Genomic DNA, 22,110 nt, shown 5'->3' on the forward strand with positions numbered 1-22,110 from the left:
AATCACTTCAAAACAATAATGACATATTGGCAATTATTTTAATTTACAATTTCACTTCTTAACCATCTCAATGATCTCAAACAGTTGTAGTAGTGTCTCTTGCATTAATGACCGTGTGAACATTTTACAAATTCTGAAAATCTGTACAAAATCCATTGTGCTGAAAACTGAATCAGCCAAGGCAAAGCCTAGTGTAGAGGGGATAAATCCACGGCCATACTCCACAGTCCATGTTCCAGCAGTATATTGCACTCCACACACTTTACCAGATCCATGAAACATAGTTTCTCCAGCAGAATACGCATGGCTTTCAAACGTTCCCTCTTTCCACTGGTGTAAGGATCCATTGAGTATGGTGAAAGAAATGTTTGCCCAGTATCGCCCTTATAGCAATGACAAGGTATTTGTTATTAGTGATAATTTCACTTTAAGTTATTGTTGACACAAAAAAAAAATGCACCTGATGGTAAGAGTTATTAACTAAGTTGTTTTGCCATATAAAGTTGAAGATCTCAGAAAAAGGACAACACTTTTCTAAATACAGCTGAAATGACTTTCGTTCCACATTCCAATCCTTGCTCAGTATCTGAGCTGAAAGAACCTGAATGGCATCAGAGCTTTACACTATGTCCAGTATTATTTTGAAGTTGGCCCTCCCCAGAACCAATGTAATCGATAGTCAGATAAAGATATTAATAACCCCTAAACAAAATGCACTTTACATAAAAAATACTTGACTTGTGTTATGTCTGTTGCCCTTATTCAATAAGATGTTACTTGTATTGGGCTGTACCAGTTTTTTCATGGGGAAATCACATCTCTTTTGCTAAGCTTAATAGAATGTGAAATTTGGAGAACAGCAGAATGTTTAGTCAGGGTGAACAAGAGATTTATCACAAACAAAATTACAGTAAACGTTTGAGGTTAAGCACGGTCTCTCATATATTATTGTTATCATGAGAACATTTTCCCACCAAGTTGTCATTAATTAAAAGTAATACCTGAGTTTCCTGAAGTGTCAATAGCTGTGCCAAAGAAGAGTACATATTCAGTAAGAGATGCATGTAGGATGTGAATGGAGCCCATCCAACCCCCACAATTCACAAACATCCAATCCCTGACTTCTTCGGGCAAGATGTGCCCTGGATACTTTCTCTCAAACTCTAATGCAATACTGGAAAACTTTGCTTGAAGGCTAGCATCTGACAAAGAATCCAGCAAGAGGTCATGAGCTGGCATTGTACAATATCATGAAACTTTTAATATTTCTTAAGGTAGTTTATGGTTTGTGAGCTTTTTAAAAAAATCCTTATAATGAGAGAGCAGGGATGGTGCAGTGGTGAGATCATGCGCCTCCAATGGGTGTGGTCCAGGTTCAATGATTTCCCAACCTTGCCATCACATGTGGGTTGAGTTAGTGGGTTGTCTAATCTGCTCCAGGAGGTTTTTTTGTCCAAGCTTTGATATGAGTTGGTTTGATTTATATACAGTGTCCCAAATTAGTGCCCCAAATTATTATTATTATTATTATTATTATTATTATTATTATTATTATTATTATTATTATTATTATTATTATAGCTATATTTCAAATTCAAACAATGTAGCCTAATTGAGGGACCACCAAGAATTTTGTTGGCCCCTTTCACAACTTTGTTTTTATCATGAATTTTACTCGTTGTCACTCTCAACAAGTCCTGATAACACTTTTCAGATTATTGTCTCACTGTTCATTAAAATTGTCTTCTGCACGCATCTCCACAACAACCTGTTCGCACAAATCATTTTATTATCATCATCATCATCATCATCTGATGTCTCAATGTTGACATCAGCAACCTTTTGTTCTTGTCATCCCTCAATCAGGTCACAACTTGCAACCTTGGATTCTTAGGACCCTTCTCAGAATGTTATTATTTTGTACCCTCTGATATTATCTATAGTTAAATCCTACATCATAGAGACTCAGCTCCAATGAATAATGGTGGAGTTGCTGGTGACGAAGTTATGATAATGATGTTGAAGGATAATGGCGACAATGATGTCCCTGATGATGATAATGGTGTTACACTCCACGCCAGAGCCACTAACTTAATATATATACGTAATATTATTGTTACGAGGCTACCATTTACATGAAGTGAACTAGAGAGCCAAAGGGTCCCTTTGTTATTTTTTGTTTTCAAACATAGTTTGCATTGCTCCAAATAATTTCCGGTGACTGCAATGGCACAAGTGTAAAATGGAGAAAATCCAGTTTGGCGTTGTCAATGCTCGTCTCGTGACAGCACCAAAGAAAGAACAAATGTAATTCAATTGATTAAGACTCCTACCTCTTTTGGCGTGGCGCTGGGCTATCCTTGCAATATCTCCGGCCTCAAATATATAACTTTTATTGTTTAACCAGTACTGAATGCCAAATATGGCCAAACTGATTACAACTATGTACGAAAAAGCAGCCATCGTTCGCGTGACAAGCTTGTCGAATTCGAATTGCGTGATGACAATTGAACACCATTATCGTTCCCACATCCCATCGTTGCCCTTAGCCAGCAGGGCCCTCGTACGTACGGCTAAGAGGGCTGGGCTCTGAGGACGAGAATGAATTGAACGCCCGCAGGACCTTTATGCGCGCATTCCTCATTGTTATGAAGAAGTATTTCCCATCTCCATATACCATTGCCTGCCGATGTTTAACCAAAAGGGAATCGGGTCCTCTTACAAACATTTCTTTAAAACAGCTAACATATTATCTTTGAATGGTCAATTTACTGCACCGAACTTGTGGGGTACGTTTAACTGTCACACAGATGTCTACAAGAATATCAGGCTTGCTTTTCAGATGAAACTGGGAGAAAAGGATAGTAAAATGATTCCGGCCACTTTCGAGCGGTGCATTAAGAAGAAATTGTATTAATAATTACAGAAAGTTTTGTTTTTGACAAAACGTGCTCGCTAGTTGACCACCACAACCCACGTGGTTTTGAAGGATGGCAGGCGTCATTCATTAAACCAATGGGGCTCTACATTCTCCTTTTAAACTAATGAAATGAAAGAATTTGGCACCGGGTGCAAAATTCGCGCCTTTTTCACCTTGTGCAAGTTCACAAAATTCTCACTTTTGCGTAATAAGCATACGGCCTAGTCATGTTTTTCCGTCTCCGAATTTGAGAAAAGTGTTTTTTGGCCAGAAAATAATTCAACCTTGGGCCTTAAAAAAGAGGCCGCAAATAATTCAAGACGAAGACTTTTCGTTGAAAACGAGAAATTTTTGCACATGTTTTGAACAGGGTTGGAGCAAGGATACAGCCCTGCTTTACTCCACTGCTGACTGGAAAGACATTGGAGGTGGCCCCATCGAAGCAGACCGTACTCTGCATGTCCTGTCGAAAGGAGGAGATGATCGCCAGGAGCTTTAGAGGGCAGCCAATGTTCTGGAGGATCTTAAAGAGCCCGCTTCGGCTCACCAAGTCAAAAGCTTTGGTGAGGTGCACGAAGGCGAGGAACAATGGCTGCTGCTGCTCTCGACACTTTATTTAAGATTATGTCCACTGTGGTCCTCCCGGCTCTGAAGCCACACTGTGACTCGGGGTAGACTTGCGAAGCAAGGCTCCGCCGGCGATTCAAGGTGACCCGAGCGAAGACGTTGCCAACGACGCTCAGACGAGAGATGCCGCGATAGTTGTTGCCATCACTACGGTCACCCTTGTTCCTGTACAGCTAGGGTGACTATTTTGGCATCTCTTAAGTCTTGGGGGATGTGACCTTGCTCCCAGCACAGGCAGAGGAGCTCGTGAAGCAGTTGCAGGATGGTTTGCTTCCCATGCTTCAAAACTTCCGGCGGGACACCGTTCTTCCCCGGTGCCTTGCCACAGGCGAGACCGTCGATGGCTACGCTGAGCTCTTCCAGTGTCGGCGTGTTGTCAAGCTCTTCTATGACTGGCAACCCAGGCAGGGCATTAAGGGCAGTGTCTGTGACGATGTTCTGGGTTGAGTAGAGCTCGAGATAATGCTCCACCCAACGCTGCAGCTGCATGCTCTGATCAGTGAAGACCTCGCCAGTCTTTGATTTGAGCGGAGCTGTTTTGACGCTCGTAGGGCCGGTGGCAGTTTTCATGCTCTCATACATCCCCTTTGCGTGGCCACAATCCGCGCTGCTAGCTGGATTTTGGCGCATAGGTTCTGCCAGTACTCGTTGGCACAGCGGCGGGCGGTCTGCTGGGCCTTGTTCTTAGCTGCTCGAAGGGGGTCGCGTGTGCTTGGGGAAGGGTTCAGCTTGTGAGCCAGCATCGCTTTCCTCTTGGCCTCCGTGACTGGCTGCATTTCTTCCCAGCAAGCCTCGAAGCGGTCAGCATTCTTGCGTTCTTTCTTGCCGAATGCAGCCATGGTTGAGTCGTAGATGACATCACGGAGGTGAGACCATTTGGCATCCGGGTTGCTGGTTGTTTGTTGTGCAGCAAGTTTCTCCTGGAGGCTGTCCATTCTGATCGCTGTAAAGGACTTTGCCTAACCCGAGTGGAGAGCGAGGATTCAGATCGGCATGCGTCCTCGTTCGTATGAAAAAAGAGAGTCACAACTGTAAGCAAGGCTGCTCCATTTTCCATTCGATAGTTGTTTGGTTACATACACCTTTAATATGTGCCAGCCTTAAATTTCACAATTTTTACCTGGTGGTGTGGAGGAACATATAAACTTCAGAACTACTCTCTGGCATATTTATGTATTTATGTAAATTCATCTTCTTCTTCCCTTCTTATCTTACGTTTTTCTTTCATCAAGTCGCGAGTAAGCTGGAACTTTTCTGCTACTCTTTTTTGTCTTGCGTTATTGTAACGGATGTCCCACTTCTTTACTCTAGACTTAAATTCTGGGACCGAATGCCTGGCTCGATTTCTTCTTTTTGTGCAAGAGCTTCATTTTCCCCACCCTCCCCTTAAATGTTTTGTATATGTACGTATCAGTTTTGTTGTGGAATGTGCGCGTGTGTGGCGCGTGCAGCGCCGACGCCCGCTCAAAATAACTTATCATGTAATTTCATTTTAGTTTTAATGATTTATAAATTCTGTGTTATTGCCAATAATATTTCATTCATTCTACTCTTGATCTTGTGGAGCTTTTTGAGAGATGGTTTCAGGTTATTATTCAAGTAGCAAAGGAATAAAACTTGGCTGAAGACAATTATACTTGCGTACCGGAAAAATTCGATAAGCGAATCCTTTGTTTTAAGAAACTTGAAAGTACAGTAATTAAAACTTGTTTCGCAGGTCAGTGCTTCTGGAAAGACAATAAATAAATAACTTAGCTGGTGTCCACTGGTTACAAGACACCGTTATTTCATTCAACCTCTTTTATCCAGGTAAGGCACTAGCACATTGGACATCGTAATCATCTGAGGTCCTGGGAACGGCTTGGCAAGGAAGGAAGAAAGAGCAGGAATTATTATTTATTACTTGGCCATTTCCAAAATAAAAAAAGAGCTGAAGTTTCTACTTTGGACATGATCAAATTCTATTCTACGTGTATTCGCAGTGTTGTGGAATACTCATCACCCGTGTATTACAACGCTTTGCCGCCGTATGTTAGTCGTAATAAAACTGAAATCACCCAAAAGCGTCCTCTTTCGATCATTTACGGCCCCGGCCTTTCTTAAGAAAAAAAATGGAAGCCTCCAATTTGACATCCCTTGCTTAACGCAGACAGGTACAATGCGAGAAACGTTTTATTCACATCCTTAAAGATCCACATAAAAAGTTGTACAATCTTCTTCCAGCATTTAATGTCAATACACGATACTCACTGAAGAAGAATAGACTATTTAGTCAACCACGTTACTACTCGGAACGTTTTAAGAAATCATTTGTGGTGTCTGCTATTGGAAACTTATGAACTTTGTATTACAATTGTTCGTACGTGTTAAAAGTATATTTCATAAATTACCAATGTAATTCAGTTTATGACTGCAATATTGGATCAATAAACAATATTTTTGTATTAATTCAGATAAATTTCGAGACCACCCTCATGGGAGGGTGGGGGCAGATCACTACTAAACCCAATACTGACGTACTCTGATAGGCCACTCAACCTAGGGTTGGCAGCCTGACTTATTAATACTCAATAAACACCCGACATATAAGTACTAGGGAATCGTTGTTTCCCTTCACAGGTGCTTTTTAATTCCGGTGTTTCGATAGCGGTTTGGGATATTCATATATTGGGAAGAAAATCGTGGAATACGTCACATGAATGCCGAGCAGTAATTTCGTTTTTTTAAAAAACGAATCAAAATTCGCTACAGGGTACGGCATGATAAAGAGTCAGAAATTAACAGGTTAAATTTACTTTATAGTTGTATTTTCTTTGCAAAAAGAAGAAAAACGATGTGTTTAAAAGCGACAGAGATCGAAGCCTTCTGGATTTAAAGGAGGAGAGATCGAGTTCTGCTCCCATCGAGGCTCAAAAGCTTCAAACTTTGAACGATGACCCTCTTCATTGTTTTATGCTCAGCTTCTTCCTAAACGTTTCGTAACCTGGAAATTGAAAACTAAATTAAAATTAACCAGCAGAGAGATACCGCCTATGAAGGAAGAGAGGGCAAAGGCCGTTTAATTACCGCAACAAACTCTATGAACAGTTGGTGATCTTGGTTCTTGATCATGAGGTAAGAAAAACTAGACTTTGTGACAAATGTGGTGATCATCTTTTAATCACTGAAAATCCATCGGCTGTACACCTAATTCCAAAGTGGCCAACATTTTAGTATTATTTTCTTTGTTTGCAAATTAGCCCTTGTGCGCTCGTTCAACAACATTTTGACCACTGTGATGACGAATATCGTTGTCGATAAGAGTACAGACAACGCTGAACCACTTTCGATTTGTTAAATAGCGCGCGCATTTACAGCACCCTATTATTAAGTAGATCGTTTCATCTTCAAGTTTTGACTTGACAGCGTACGCGCGTTAACAATTTACCAAGGGATATATGACCATGCAATGTGATAGTATGCGCACGTCCGCAAGCAATTTATAATTGAACAAATAAATGACATCACCAATGCCTTGTTGGTATTGAACGGCTTGTGCAAGTTGAAATGTAACATGTGGGTAATTTAACGAGTAGAGGCAAACAATATCATACTACATGATGGCAAATGCGCTGTTTAATAACTTAAGGTCAATTATATCATACCATACTGTGGTGCGCGCATCTGTCAAACAACTTACACAAAACGTTAAAGTAAGGGGGAGAATATCACATGACATGATGGTGTGCGCGCGTGAATAAACAACCTGCAAGTAAATAATTCATGGGCTCAGTGTAACAATGTTATAGGATATAATTGTGCAAGCGCATATCAGCAAATAATTAGATGTTTATGGTACCTTGTTAGAATATCATGGTGTTTGCGCAAAAGTACACAGCTTGTGAGTAATTTAGAAAGCAGAAGGGGATATCACACGATATGATGGCAAACGTGCCATAGCAAGCATCTCGTATGTATACTGATCAATTAGAGGTCAATAATATTGTTCGATACGATGGAGTGCGCTCTTAAAAGAACTTATGACTTACTTAAGGGAAGGGGCATAACAACATATGATATGAGAGCGTGCGCGCATCAAGATAAGCCACATACGAATTAAAAGATGGTCACAAAAACTTATGATTAAAAGGTCTGCTTGTGTTGCATGCTACTAATAAGTAAGTACAGGAAGATAATAACATCAAGGATGGTAAACACGCATATGGATAACTAGATGCTTATAATGTCAAAAGAGATGATATTGTCCGCGTTTGCAAACAACTTGAAAGTAAATAAGCATATGGTAATAACATGATATCATGCACGCATTAATAATCGACTTACGTATGAATAAATACATAATTACAAAAAACTAACGATATTGTGGCTTATATCTTACGATATGATAGTGCGAGCTGTTTTAGACAACTTCAAAAAACTTCAGTTTAAGGGGACGATGATAATTTCACATGGAATGATGATGTGCGCGCGTTAGTAAATAACTTACGAGTGAGTGATTAAGGGTACAATGTAAATATATAATTTGATATCAGCGAACAACTTACTAATGAACAAGTAGATGTTCACAACGCGCCAGTAGATAATTTACATAAGAATAAGATGGTAACAATAACTTATCATTAGGTGTTCTGTGCGTGCTGTATATTACTGATAAGTAGGAAGAGAGTATCAACATTATACATGATGGTGTGCGCGCGGTGGTTACAAGTGAATAATTAGATGGTACAGTGCAAAAATATCACGCGATATAGTTGTGTGCCTGCATCAGCATAAAACATTCAAATTAACAAGTAGATGTTTATAACAATTGACCAGTATGGGTTTTCAGTAAGTTACAAAGCAGAAGCAAAATATGCAACCTGATAGCAAACGCGCCTCAGCAAGTAACTCGTATGTAAATTATTAACTACAGATTAATATCATGCGAACAACGTACGTGTGACTTAATGAAGTGGAATATATTATATGTCACAGTAATAACGCACATCAGTAAACGACTTACATACGAATAATTAGATGGCCATAAAGCTTATAATACAGTGGCCTATATTATACCATATGTTGGTGCGTGGGTGCTTTTTGAACACTTTACTACAACTATAAAGCAAAAGGTGATAATATACATGCGCTCGATAGAAAAAAACTTGTAAGTGAATAAGTAGAGAGTAAAGATATCATGATAACGAGCGCGCATTAGAAAGCAACTTATAAAGAAGAACATAGTTACAAAAATTTATCATGGCGTTAAATGAAGTTATCGTAACTCAGCCCCAGGAGTTAGAGGTACCGCAGTTGGTGGGGCTATACGTTACCTTTTTCCACAAGGTGTTTCTGGGAATTTTGGGAACTTTCAAAATATCACTCGTAAATCGCGAAATGAACTCCCGTTAATACGATTTCCTCTGCGTAGAGAGTAATACAAGACTATGTGTAGGAAATCGTATGGACGCGAATGTATTTCACGATTTATGGGAACTAGTTGCATTTTGATAGTTCTCAAAATTGCACGAAACGTGGGTGAGTGCATGTTGAAAACTTTCAAAAGATCACAACTAACCATAAATCACGAAATGCACGAGCAAGTTCACACGATTTTTAGTTAACTTATCCCGGAGGATTAGTTGGGTACACACACATGGACGCCGTTCCATTGTTTAGTTACACCAGCATGGCCGTCGTGACGTCACGTGAGAACACTCTATAACCTATTTATGCATCCGTCATTGACTAATTAGAAACGCGATATTCTCTTGAGTATATAGTAAATGAGCTGATAACCGACACTGAGTTAAAGAAAACTACCAATTGAAACGCAATATCCGAGGTCGAAAATTTAATAAAAGGGCATATAAGGGTACATAGAGTTGTTACATAGGGGTATACATAGACACCTGAAGAATTCAGGTGGCTTCAATGATGCCGGTGCAATGGGCCACTTTCGAAAATACTACAATGATCTTTGTTTGTCCCGCCAAATTTTGCATAAGAATTGTTTTTGTTTTCTGTTGGGATCATTGTAAGACCAAGAGAAACTAGAAAAATTTGAAGGGACCAGCAAAGACTATTATGGTATTTTCGAAAATGGCCAATGCTCGACGGCCACTCAGTTGTAATTGGGAGCAGGCCCAATTGTTGGACCCTATGGGTTAATTTCCTGTGAATTCAATACATTACAATAACGCGTACATAAGATACTTGTCGTAAAACTCTTTTCCAGTCTCCTGCTCGAATTACGTTTTCCAATATGGCGGACGAAATATTCCTATAAATTATGTGGGTTTCTTAAGTCGCTTTATTTGTCCTTTCTGCGTTCTCGTTTTCTCAATCATGAAGTCAGGACAAAAAGGTATTTTGGTGTTTCTTCTCGAGTAGTCACATTTTAAGATCACAACGTTCCGCAATGCTAGATTGTTCAATGTTGTAGACTTTTCTCCGCCCACGTGTACAAGCTTTATATTTCGGGATAAATAAAAATTAATGCTTGTCACAGCTAGTAGGTTTTCAAAAGGCCTCTTTATGCGTTCTCCGTTGACCGAACTGGCCCTCTTTCCGAGATCTCACCTCAGAACCAAAACCTAGCTTTTTAAAAAATCTCGGCGTGTTCGAATTCATATGCGACAGTGGTCTGATCTCGCTTTTTGAGGCCAAGATTTCTGATCTTTGGTGGGAATGAAACCCACGACCTCCGCATCAAATCACCAAACCACCAGGGTAAGATTCTTTCTTGGCGTGGGCCCATTTCCACACCAGGGCTAATACTTAGTTGGATTTCATTGGGATTTTTTGTCATTAGTGGTATATGGCTACCTTACCCTTTCTGTAATTACAAAAATTTGGTTCAGCGAGACAAACCTCGGTTGGCATACCTCTTTTAGAGCTGAGTTTCCAGTTCAATCCCCAGTGACTTTAATATCATTCTGTCTTAAGTTTTCTCTGACCCTTAATTGTACACTGAACAGCTACAAGTGTCCTTAAAACAGAACACTGTCAGATGAAGTTGGTGAAGGAAACACTGTCATTATGAAATAAAAAAATAAATTTGCCAGTGTAAAGTATACAACAATAACAAGAAAATGAGATTTTGAGCTTTTGGTTGATCCTCAATTCTTGATCCTTGATTCTTACAGTGTCTCAAAACTTGAATGCCTTGACCTTTGAGAAATGAGAATCACAGTGAAAAGGATTGAAGCAAAACTGTCAATTTACCTTTGAGTGCTACTTGACATCAAGATAGTGGGCTGAAGCTATAGGATCATTGGTTGATTTGAGATTTTCCCAATGAGCTGTGAGGGTTTTAAGATTAACTGTAATAAGATAGATAAACTTTCTACACAAACTTATTTTAAAGGAGTATATTCCAAGCTACAAAATGCCTCTGTGCCGTGGAAAGTAAAGCTGTCACTGGCTAGATCTGCATGGGATTCTATTGACTGTATGATACCCAATAAGCAACGAGTTCTTCTTGATTGGATCATTCAAGAGTTGATCAATGCAAGCAAAAAAGACCATCAGAACCTGTAAGTACACATACATTCCTTGGGTGTGGATTCACTCGTGATGCTGTGCCCAAAAATTGGTATGACTCACACTATATTTGTCGTACAGGCAGGTGATCAAAGTATGCTCTTAATTGTGCTGCATCTTTCATATACAGCTGAGCCATGAAGTTCAACTTTTGAAGTTATCAGAATAACTTTTGAAGTTATCAGAATAACTTTTGAAGTTATCACAATAATTATTGTTCAAAACAAAAAACAATTTTGTTGTTAACAAGTTAAATTGGTAAGTTTCCTGCAAGGCCTAAAATTGAGAGGCCTACTCATCTTCTTGAAGGTGTCTCTTTGAGCAGAATCTGATTTTTTCTTGAAATGCCTACTTGAGCCAAGAATTTTGAAGATCAAAGTAGTTGGTATACATGGAAATTTATCCTATTTTTCAGTCAGGTCAGTGAGTGCTGTGGCTTGTGGGAGTTGCTCCTCCATGTTCTACAAAGCAAAGACCAAATTTCCCAAGAAAGGATCTCTGTCACACTCAAGCCGCTATTTCTTCAGGTCAGTCTGTCTATTTTAAACACAGAGAATTGAAGACCATAGGGGATTTGTTTCTTTGGGATGATCCGAAAAAGGATAATACATGTAGTATTATTATCCTTTATTGGATCCAAGATCACTTAGATCATGGTACATCAAATTAACTGAAGAATCCTTCCCCAGATTGGATTCATAAGTTCCTTTGTTGCACTGTGATTAGTGATCTTGGATCAAATGATTTTTTTTTTTGGATCATCCCAAAGTAACTATTTCACAGAGCATGAATTACAGTACTGTACATGTAGCTCATTATCCAGACATCAGTCACAGCAAACCATGATTGCCCTATTCCCGCCCCCTCCCCTTCCCCCCCCCCCCCACCCACAAAAAAGAAGAAAAAATCATGATGATTCCTCTGACGTTTCCAAATGTGTACATGCACAAACTTGAATTTCTGACCGCAATCAATTACATGGACTGTTAATCCTAGCAGACTAAGAAAGTCAAACGAGCCATTTAAAACTGACATTCCAAATGCACATCAGCTTGATACTGTCACAGTGATGAATGCTTGAAAACATCAGTTGACTTTGACTTTTTTTCTTCTGATCAACTTAGAATGTTGCATGAGATTTTAAAGTCAGACACATCATGCAAATGTAATTAAAATGTATTAAAGAACACTCGCTTAAATGAAAATCACTCTTTGGTTACACCGTCCAGTGATATTTCGGGATGAAAACAATAAGCTTTTCATTCATTACGCAATATAATGTACAAAATGTAATGCAAAAATCTTTTTGTCATTTTCTAGGTCTTTACAGATGCATTTTTGTGTAAAGATGCTGCTTCTCATGAAAGTACTATAAATACAGTCATCAGGTGCTGCAATAGCATTATGTCTAATTCACAGTTGGCGTCTTCATTGCTTGCAAAATTTGAAAGCTATGTGAGTATTCTGATGCCATAAGAATAACAAGATTCAAGGATTACTTAATTTGCTCACCCGTTTTGAATCATTTACAGTTTACAGCTTATTCCATCATTTCTCTTCCTCCATCTCTCTACCAACTTAAACAAGTCAAAAAATTGATTTGTATTTTTGGTATTCTGTTGTAGGTGACATTTTTGTCATCTTTGTTGTCCTTGTTTGAACCAATTCATTTGGATCAATCTGAAGACCTTTGTGTCTTGGTCAAAGTCTGCCTTCATAGATACCTCCTTGTTCAAAGACAGCAGGCCAATCAGCGAAAGGTATGGAGAATCTACTGTAGGAGAATGCTTCAACTGTGACCTATATGTATGAATTAAGCATCAAGTCCATGTATGCACCCTTGATCAGAAATGTCTTGTAGATGTCTTATTTTTTACCACAATATTCAACGCTAAGGAAAGTTTTTATTTCAGAGCGTGAGCAAAATCATGATACAATGAAAGAGCAAGTGTTGCCTATAACTTTTTCGCAATATGATTGGTTTATTTCCCAAAATGGGAATTCCTGGTTGTCTATTACATTGTGTGACAAAATTGACACGAAGATGATGTGTACAGCATTGTCTAGACTCTTATTGACAACAGCAAATTAGCCAATCAGATTGCGAGATTGCAAGATTGCAAGCAATTGTGGTAAAAAAGTCTGTTGTCAGTTATTGTTGAGAAAGCAATAATAATTATTATTGTATGAATGACTTTGTGTCTTAATGATTTAAAACTTGGAGACAATTTGGTTTGATAAGCGAATTTTAACTGATGTTTAATATACTCATTAGGAATCATTTTTGAGAAGGACTCAGTCTGATAGTCTTACTAACATTATCAAACAGCTGACTTCACAACGGTTTCTTGTTTTTAAATCATGATTGTGGTTTGCCTAGTACTGGCTTCAACGTTGCATGACTAAGTTGAATATTTAATTTCTGGTGTTTGTAAAATCCAGGCGCCAGTTGTTCAAACGATGGATAGTGCTATCCACTGGATAAATCACTATCCAGAGGATAAACACTAGCAAAACCAATTGAGTTATCCAGTGGATAGTGATTTATCCACTGGATAGCACTATCCATCTTTTGAACAACTGGGGCCAGAATCTGGAGACGCTGTGCAATGTCATGTGACTTGGAGGATGTGTGCTGATATTATTGTTTTATTGTATAACAACAATAATAATAATAATAATAATAATAATGATAATGATAATGATAATAATAATAATAATAATAATAATACCTTTAAGTCTTGCCTGTTTTAACTTAAAGTGTCGAGTTCAATCCATGAGCCTAGGGCAGCCATAAGTCTGCTGGATTACTTGATGGATAGGGTCCTCCTAAGTATGTGAGCAGTTCCAAGGAGGACAGTCCTCTGTAGCTAATAATAATAATAATAATAATAATAATAATAATAATAATAATAATAATAATAATAATTATTATTATTATTATTATTATTATTATTATCATTATTATTGTTATATAGCTGTGCTTAACTTTCATTAATGAAAGGGGATTAACTATAGACAGTCATCCAACACATGGCCCTCAAATCAAATCAAGGCAAAGGAAATCATACCTTCTTTTTTTTAAATTTACACATACGGTAATACCGGCTTTCTTTCTTCGAGAAGCTTATCATCTGCAGGGGTTTGAAGTTTTCTTTACCTCAGAAAGTTTCACCCATTGACATTCAAGCCAGCTTCGAGAAGACGTATTGGAGAATAGAGCCATTATTGGAAGAAAATGATAAGAAACTGGCTAGCTCAACGTTACGCTCAATCGCCTTAAATTATATTCAGCATTCAAGCCCCAATCCAGCCAAGTCTCTCGTTAAAGCCCTGAATTGTTTAAAGAAACGCGACGTCATCTTTATTACCAAACCAGGTAAAGGATCGGAAGTCCTTGTGATGGACAAAACTGAGTAGATCCGCCCTCTGAGTGCTGCTTCAGTTGACAACACTTCCAAGTTTATTCCCGTTGATGACAGGCGACCTAAAACCCGTGGGCGACGACCTAAACACTACCACCCTCTCCTTCAGAAAGAGAAAGAGTTGCGCACAACACTACATGAAATTTTGCCTGAGGAAATTGCAAATACACTACCTCCGAAAAGTTCCAGGCTTGCACATCTCTACGGCCTTCCTAAGACTCACAAAGCCACGTTAAGTATGAGGCCCATTCTACCTGCCACCGGAACGTACAAGCTCGCCAAGTGGCTTGAAGAAAACTTGAAACCACTTTCCACAAATCAATTACCTGCTGATAGTTTTGATAGGTATAGAATAAAAGTGAGTCCGAGTAATTGCATCGTGTCTATAAGACAGACGACAAATGCAAGGAATCGTTGATGTATACTTGTAAATTTGATATTTCGATATAATTCTATATCATCTTCGGACAGTTTCGTTCTTTGTTTTGTATTTTCACGTGCTTTTGCCATCTCGCGGTATTTAAATTTCTGCTACCTTTATACCACCTCAGTCTGAAGATGATATAGAATTATATCGAAATATTACAAGTATACATCAACGATTCCTTGCATTTGTTGCCTGTCTTATAGACACGATGCAATTACTCGGTATCACCTTTATAAACGAGTACACTAGGTATCCGGAGGTTTCGCCCACAAGACGATTCGCTCACAAAGTGATTCGCCTACAATCAAGAGGTTTAGCCCACACTTAAGATGAATTGATTTTGCTGATGAAATTCGAAACCTTTCTGTTAATGAAGATGATATTCTGGTCTCCTATGACGTTACAGCTCTCTTCACCAATGTGCCGTTGGATAAGACTATCAACATCTTGGTCAACAAAGCCTTCACGGAGGATTGGTTTAATAAAACCTATGGGCTTAACCTGCAAAAAATTGCCACAACCAATCAACTTTATAGTTTGATGGTCAGTTGTACTCTTGGCCCCGAAATGGCGAACGTCTTCATGTGCCACCTCGAAGAGAAACTCACACGCGATGGCTTGATGCCTCATCTGTACAGAAGATACGTTGATGACACTTTTGCAAGAATGCCAAATACTGATGCTGCCACTATGTTTCTTACCACCTTGAATGGCCTGCACCCCAGCCTAACGTTCACGATGGAGCTTCCTGTAGATGATAGGATCCCTTTCATCGGCATTGAAATCATCAAGAATGGAACAAAATTCGAAACTCAAGTCAATAGAAAGTCAACCAATACTGTCTTGCTCTTACATTTTCATAGTCACACTGATAAACGCTATAAATATTCTTTATTAAAGACAATGTTACATCGTGCTCATGCGCTATCTTCCACAACAGAGGCTCTTAATGAAGAATACGCAAATTTAGCCGTCTTGATTACCCGTGGAGTCTTATAGATCCTGTTATTTACAATTTTATTTCCAGTTTTCATTTTCGAAACCCTTAATTAAGTGTAGCGGAGAGAAATACTGACCACAGCAACGTGGTCGGAATTAGTCTACCATTCAAAGATCAAGTTTCAGCTAATGCTGTTCAGAGGCAGTTGCGTGATCTTAGTAATAAGATTGGCCCCACTTTGCAGCCAGTTTTTGTAAGCAAGAAATTAGAACAAACCTAACGTAAAGAAGCCAAGCCGTCAATTGTAAATCAGCAATGCGTTGTTTTTCATTTTGTATGTGATCTCTGCCGGCAGGTACAAAACACAGGTCACAGGTCACAGGTTTAGGATACTTTCTGTATTGGTAAAACAATGGCCTGTGACCTGTGACCTGTGTTTTGTACCAGCTGGATCTGTGCGATGCAGATTATGTCGGCTACACAGCTCGACACCGAACGTCCAAACGGACTCCACACGTGCGAAACTTTTTGTTTAACTTGTAAATTATTCTTATCTCAAATAAATATTCTCCTTTTTAAATTCTAATAAGCCTTTCTAGCTTCGCTACGACGAGCAAATTTCAAAAGAATTTTTGTTTCAAAGTGAGGGCAGAAGGTCTAATTAACATACTGTAAATACAAAAAAATGTAAAGAAGGTCGTCATTCATGAAAGTGGTCTTTCGTGTTTCCCTTTTTGGTTGAAAGGGCCATTCATACAACAGAGCTAGGCTCTAATAATTACAGTTTGCCCTGGAGAAACCAGTAAATTCGTTTTCGCGTGTAAGTAACGATCCATGCAATCAAATCAACTGCTTTATTCGAAGTGAGACTTTTGATCCCAGGGATGGGTATAAAAGGACTCTTTATTGCGGTAATTCACATTAGCTTAATCAGAAACCACAATCAGTCAAAGTCAAATATTGTCATAAACATTTCGTTCCAATTCGGAGCTATTCTTTACAATGTCGTCCAAGTGTATTCCTCGCCAACAGCCAGTAAGTCGATCAGATTACCGGAATTCAGCTAAAAACTGTACTTCAACTCCCTGGCGCCGTTCAACATGCGACTTGCCCGCTAAGCCCATCCCTCTTGTACATGTACTCCAGTTAGCTTCGACTCCACTGTTTATGATCCATCATCATATCATCTGCCTCTCCTTCTCACGAAACCAGCATCACAGCTAGGGTCAAGGCGGTTGCCGATATTCTCCCCTGCGTGTTCTTGCCGAGACATAAGTATGTCGCCAGCGAAAGTAACCAACCGACAGTGCCAGCGACTGAGGCCGCAGACCTTGAGTTCAGTTTGGGCCAAGAGAACATTCCCGACGGGTGGAGAAGAAAGAGTGCGCGACTGGAGACATTTAATGTTTGTCACTGAGTACTAGAGCAGCTAGAGTACCTTGCCCGGGCCAAATCTTAGCACATCGACGGAACTTTAAATAACCAGCTGCTTACATTGAATGCCTTTGTCGGAAAGGACTACCATGCCAAACAAGTGCCTCTCAAGCTAGAACGACACGACAGTGGTTTCTTAACTTCTTAACTGGCGGGATGCAGAGCATTGTTTTTCGCGATACTTGCTCGTTCTGATCTGCGCTATGATCACCAGTACTTCAAAAGAAACTTCTTGGACCTGTTTTGTTCATTAAATTCGTGTTACTCACATTTCATCAGGAATTTCAGATACTGTTATATGCAAATGACAGTAAGGTTTACAGACAGATTTCCGATACGGCTAGGGACTCTGAAATACTTCAGCCGGATTGTTTCGCTTAACGAGATCGTCCAAAACTTGGCAACGGAATTTTAATAGTGACAAATGTGAAATCGTGCGAGTGACCGTCACTACAAGGTCGCCAATGAGGCCAATAAAGTATTCGGCCTAATCAAGCGAACAATCGGTGGTGAAAAAAAGGAAGTTTCCCCTTTGTTATCCTAGTCTCCTATGAGACCGATCCTCGAATATGCTTCCCTTGTGTAGTGCCCTTACTTTACTTTATAATAGTCAAATTAAGATTTTTTTTTCTTGAGAATGTTCAGACAAGAGCGTCTCAACTGGCGTTAGATCAGCGAAGGGGTGAAATGTCATACAACAAAGGTCGTTGTGCATTGTTGTGCAGAAAGCAGGCGATATTTTTCCTTAATCGAATGCAACAATCTTGGACAAAACTCTTGGGAAAAATTCTAGCTTAAGCATCATTTGGCACGCACTCACAAAATATATTGGTCCTTCCCCCCTTCCCCCCATACCAATGTTGATAATGTGATGCAAAATACTGTGCAAGCCTTTGGTCGCTTTTTAAAACAACATTGGAATGGGGGGAGGGGGGGGGGGGGGGGAAGTAGGAAGAATTTTCTCTTTATCACACAGACAAATAGAGCGTCATAATTCCCAACGAGTTTTGTCCAAGATTGTAGAAACAAACAGGCCATTTCCGCGTTCATGTCTACCTCCTCTTCAAAGCGAGTCTAAGAACGAAGCGAAGTTTTTCTTAAGAAAATTAGTTTTCATTCATATGCAAGGTAGAATTAATTATTATCTCAAAAACTTCGCTCTTAGACTCGCTTCGAAGAGGGGAAAGACACGAACTCGGAAATGGCTTATCATTAAGGTATCTTCGTTTTTGTGACTTCTTCGGATTTGCTTGAAAGCGCACTAGCTCACTGGCTCAGTCGAGTATCTGTATAGTCCGATAGTGGACTGAGCCAACCAGTCGGCGGTTAATCGTGTTTGTTTTACGTTTACTTGTAGTAACGTAGGGATAACAAACATAGATTTAAGGCTTATGTTGCATCCATCTTACAAAAACACCCATAGGTTTTTTCGGCCATGTGTCAGCAGCTCTTGGGACCACTGACGCGGCTCTTGTTTTGTTTGAGTGAAGTTCAAAATCAGAAGCAACTTAATAGATGTGAATTGTGGACAAAAATGGCACAAGACATCTCTCAGCTCGCGGAATTAGCCTTAACAAGATCTCTTTTTCACAAGTAAGGTCACCTTCATATCTTATATTGTGTTAACTTCCATCGAACACGATCTTTTTCGAAGTATCGTTTTCTAAGTTTGTGAAGGTAAAGCCTTCCTTGTCGAGGTTTGTCTGCTCTGGCAGGCAAACAACATTCAATGAGACCTAAAAGTGCACCTAAACTCAAACATTTTTCGTTCCTAATATTAATTTCCCCATCTAAAGAGAACATATGTCACCATTGTTACCCTGTACCGTGCAAGCCACGTAAACTTGGCACAACTTGCAATAATTTGGACCCATGACCGCGATGTGAGAGGTATGGGTCTATTCTCGATTTTACGTCACAAACTGCTTTGAATTCCTGTTTTCAAAGAAATTTTGCATTGCAAAGCAGTCTGTGACGTAAAATCGAGAATAAACCCACGCCTCTCAGATCTCGGTCGTGGGTCCAAATCACTGCTAAGACTAAGATTTTTACTTGCACTACCGGTGTCAAGAGGCAGAAGGTTGAAACGACTTGGTGGTTGCCCGCCAAGACCTCGACGATTTTGGGTTAGACCTGGACGTACTAGCGCTTGATGGGAGAACTTTCTAGCCCAAATAGTCATAGTTAAAGCGAATACTCATGCGTCAAGCATGCGTAGTTGGCTTATCGTTAAAAGTTACAGTTTTCAAATCGATTTATCGTATATATGTGGACTGGCGAAAACGATGCGAAAGCGCTACGTACGGACGCGACTTTTTTTTTAAACGGAGAAAAAAGGTTGCGTTTTCAAACGAATACGGATACGTGTGTACGGGGCCTTAAGTAAGTAAGGCCTTAATTACGAATGCCGAACATAAACGCATGGAAGAATTCAGGGTTCTCCTCTGTAATTACTGCAATTTTTATGACCTCACAGGGATCACATGCCAGAATACCAACAGGCCTTAAAAGTAGCAAGAGAAGAAAAAGAAACCAACTCCGATGAACCGGCCAAAAAGAAACCAAGAATTTCCAACTATACCAAGATTCTCTTTGACAAGTTGTGGGAATTGTCATCAGATTCGTCTCAGTTCGTAAGTTTTCAATTTACATTCTGACCAGCCGCCATATATGCATGTAATGTGCACGTAATTGACCGCCCTCGTCCAGGGCTAAGATAAGTTCATGGACAGGAAAGAGAGAATTTGTTAAAAAAAAAAAAAAAAAAGAATCAGGTTTTTCCAAAAGAATCTTGAGGTATGCCCGCCGTTTCCTTCCTTTGCTTCTCCGACATAGAAATTAAAAATTCAATGTCTAAACCGCTTCGTGGTCTTTTTGTAACCGTCCAAACATTTAGTTTCAGCTGGATTGATTAAGTATTAAGGTGGCATTAATGAAGTGATTTTAAGAAGCTCTTCTTGAACATGAGCGTCATTTTATCATTCTAAATCAAGACTGCAGTATCGCGTTGCTTTAACGAAGGGGCAAACGCTCCAAAACAACAACTTTGAAGTATCTTCTTCAGAGCTTCTCTATCCCTTTTCCATCTATCTAGCGAAACACATCAGGAACGAAGGCGTTTGCCACCAAAGAAGCAGCCCTGGCAATACTTCCTTTTCTGCTCAATGAATTCGTCGTCTCCGTTAGGTGAGTCAAACGATTGTATTTACGTGTTATTGGCTCAAAGAGAAGCAGGAAATAAAGAAAGAATCCTTATACTTCAATTTTGAGTTTTGGTTGTCAGCGAATCTTACAGAACGATCAGCTTCCCAGATGCATTTTTCCCAAGTACACTGATGTTTATGAGGTTGTCGAAAAAGCAATTACAAAAACAAGTTTTCCTAGTGTAAGCTCATGCTCAGTTTTTTTCTTTTACCGCCTTTTCATTTTATGGCCTCGAAAATGATTGAATTGGCGAACCGGTAGGTTTGACGGATCTTCCCTCTCCTTGAGCTTCCTTTGATGCGAACTCTTCTCTGATGACCTTGGATGACCTTGGATGACCTCGACCATTTCTTTTTTACTACGTCTTATCAACTTTGTCTTACGCAGAAGGCGACTTTGAAGAGTGAGATCAATGCGAGTTACGATGAAATCCCTCAAAACTCTTCGCCCGCTTCAATACATCTGTGTAGTAAAAGCTATCGCAAAAGATTCACCAGAATGAGTGCAAAAATTAAACTTCCGCCGAATCCCATTCCGCAAGGTCGTGAGACAGAAAGCAAACGAAAAAAGAAGCCTTGGTCCCAAAACAACGAATACCACTATGTCGTCGAACCAAAAATGGTGCTTTCTTTGGGTTGACTCGTTTTTCATAGATACTAATTCATGTAGAAGCTTAGTTATTAACCAGAGGTGCTTTATCTGGAAATGATTCATTGGAGAGGTTAACCACCCCTTTGGGGAATTGATTGCTTTACTTGTTATAGTCGTCCAATGAAATAACCTCTTCTTCACTTCTTCGTAGAAAAGCAACTCCTTCAGCGTCAAAAGTGGTAGAGTTTGATTTTTTTGTTGAAGTATCTGAAATGATGGGTTTCTGCAAGGAGACGTGCCAAGACGTTTCATTTGTCAGTGGCTTACTTCATCAAGTGTTGGAATGCATACATCTTCATGACATTTACCAAGTACGTTATTTAACAATTATTCCACGAACGCGCGTTGGATGTGAATTAGCTATTACAGTCTCGTATCCAATAGTTGCGTATGTAATAATAATTGTTTTATTAGAGTGTATCAAACTCTTAAATTATTTCGATTTTACAAACCGGCACAATCAGTTTCCATATAAGATCATACGTTATATATACTGATAACCGACATTGAGGGTGCCAATCAGATCGCAAGAAAAGCAATATCGAACATTGAAAATTAAGTCATTTATGTTATACTGATAATGAGAAATTTGCAATCAAATCTGGAACTAGGAAATGAATTTTCTCGCCTGCCATGCTGGTGGTGCACATAAAAGAAGTTCTCATATAAGTGATTTGATTTATGTCAAGAGGTTTTTTTTACCTCAAGATAATGGACAGTGCTCACTTTGTGGTTTGCCCAGATAGACTCGAGAAGACAATTGCGGGAGAAAAATTCAGATTTGCTACTCAGTTCAGTGCCTGAATGCTCAACGATTGGAAAACTGGTTACTGTCTGTAATCGGTGCGCAGGCCTACAGGTTGCGATTCTCCTAACCTTTCAAGGCCCGAGGGGGGCCCCATTGACGAGTAAAATCGTCTGGCGTTAGACAGAGTAAAATCCATAAGTGGCTATTGGG

The 22,110-nt window shown here is 39.5% G+C and overlaps 2 protein-coding genes across 2 annotated transcripts in view; one reads left to right on the forward strand and one right to left on the reverse strand.

Annotated features, from left to right (window-relative positions):
- Positions 1 to 19: 19 nt before the first annotated feature.
- LOC137992994 (sigma non-opioid intracellular receptor 1-like) lies at positions 20 to 2,527 on the reverse strand. The gene is made up of 3 exons (XM_068838640.1): positions 2,334 to 2,527; positions 1,002 to 1,202; positions 20 to 383 (listed from the first exon to the last, which is right to left on the reverse strand). The coding sequence occupies exons 1-3, from the start codon at positions 2,461 to 2,463 to the stop codon at positions 52 to 54; spliced, it is 663 nt and encodes a 220-aa protein (XP_068694741.1). The 5' UTR covers positions 2,464 to 2,527; the 3' UTR covers positions 20 to 51.
- A 7,258-nt stretch (positions 2,528 to 9,785) lies between these two features.
- Positions 9,786 to 22,110, forward strand: part of LOC137992995 (unhealthy ribosome biogenesis protein 2 homolog) — a 36,536-nt gene continuing 24,211 nt past the window's right edge. Inside the window, exons 1-9 of the mRNA XM_068838641.1 lie at positions 9,786 to 9,893; positions 10,896 to 11,064; positions 11,487 to 11,598; positions 12,392 to 12,526; positions 12,697 to 12,831; positions 18,721 to 18,890; positions 19,774 to 19,930; positions 20,392 to 20,483; positions 21,304 to 21,463. Of these exons, the coding sequence (XP_068694742.1) occupies positions 9,875 to 9,893; positions 10,896 to 11,064; positions 11,487 to 11,598; positions 12,392 to 12,526; positions 12,697 to 12,831; positions 18,721 to 18,890; positions 19,774 to 19,930; positions 20,392 to 20,483; positions 21,304 to 21,463 (1,149 nt within the window). The 5' untranslated portion in view covers positions 9,786 to 9,874. The remainder of the gene's footprint in view (positions 9,894 to 10,895; positions 11,065 to 11,486; positions 11,599 to 12,391; positions 12,527 to 12,696; positions 12,832 to 18,720; positions 18,891 to 19,773; positions 19,931 to 20,391; positions 20,484 to 21,303; positions 21,464 to 22,110) is intronic.

This window comes from Montipora foliosa, chromosome 2 (genome assembly GCF_036669935.1).
Source record: "Montipora foliosa isolate CH-2021 chromosome 2, ASM3666993v2, whole genome shotgun sequence".
NCBI classification, from domain to species: domain Eukaryota; kingdom Metazoa; phylum Cnidaria; class Anthozoa; order Scleractinia; family Acroporidae; genus Montipora; species Montipora foliosa.

Coding starts and splice junctions, on each gene's coding strand:
- LOC137992994 (XM_068838640.1), bottom strand. CDS start 2,463: ATGGCTGCTTTTTCGTACATAGTTGTAATCAGTTTGGCCATATTTGGC. Junction 1,203..2,333: donor CCAGCGCCACGCCAAAAGAG/GTAGGAGTCTTA, acceptor ATTCTTTGTCAG/ATGCTAGCCTTCAAGCAAAG. Junction 384..1,001: donor TGACACTTCAGGAAACTCAG/GTATTACTTTTA, acceptor CATTGCTATAAG/GGCGATACTGGGCAAACATT.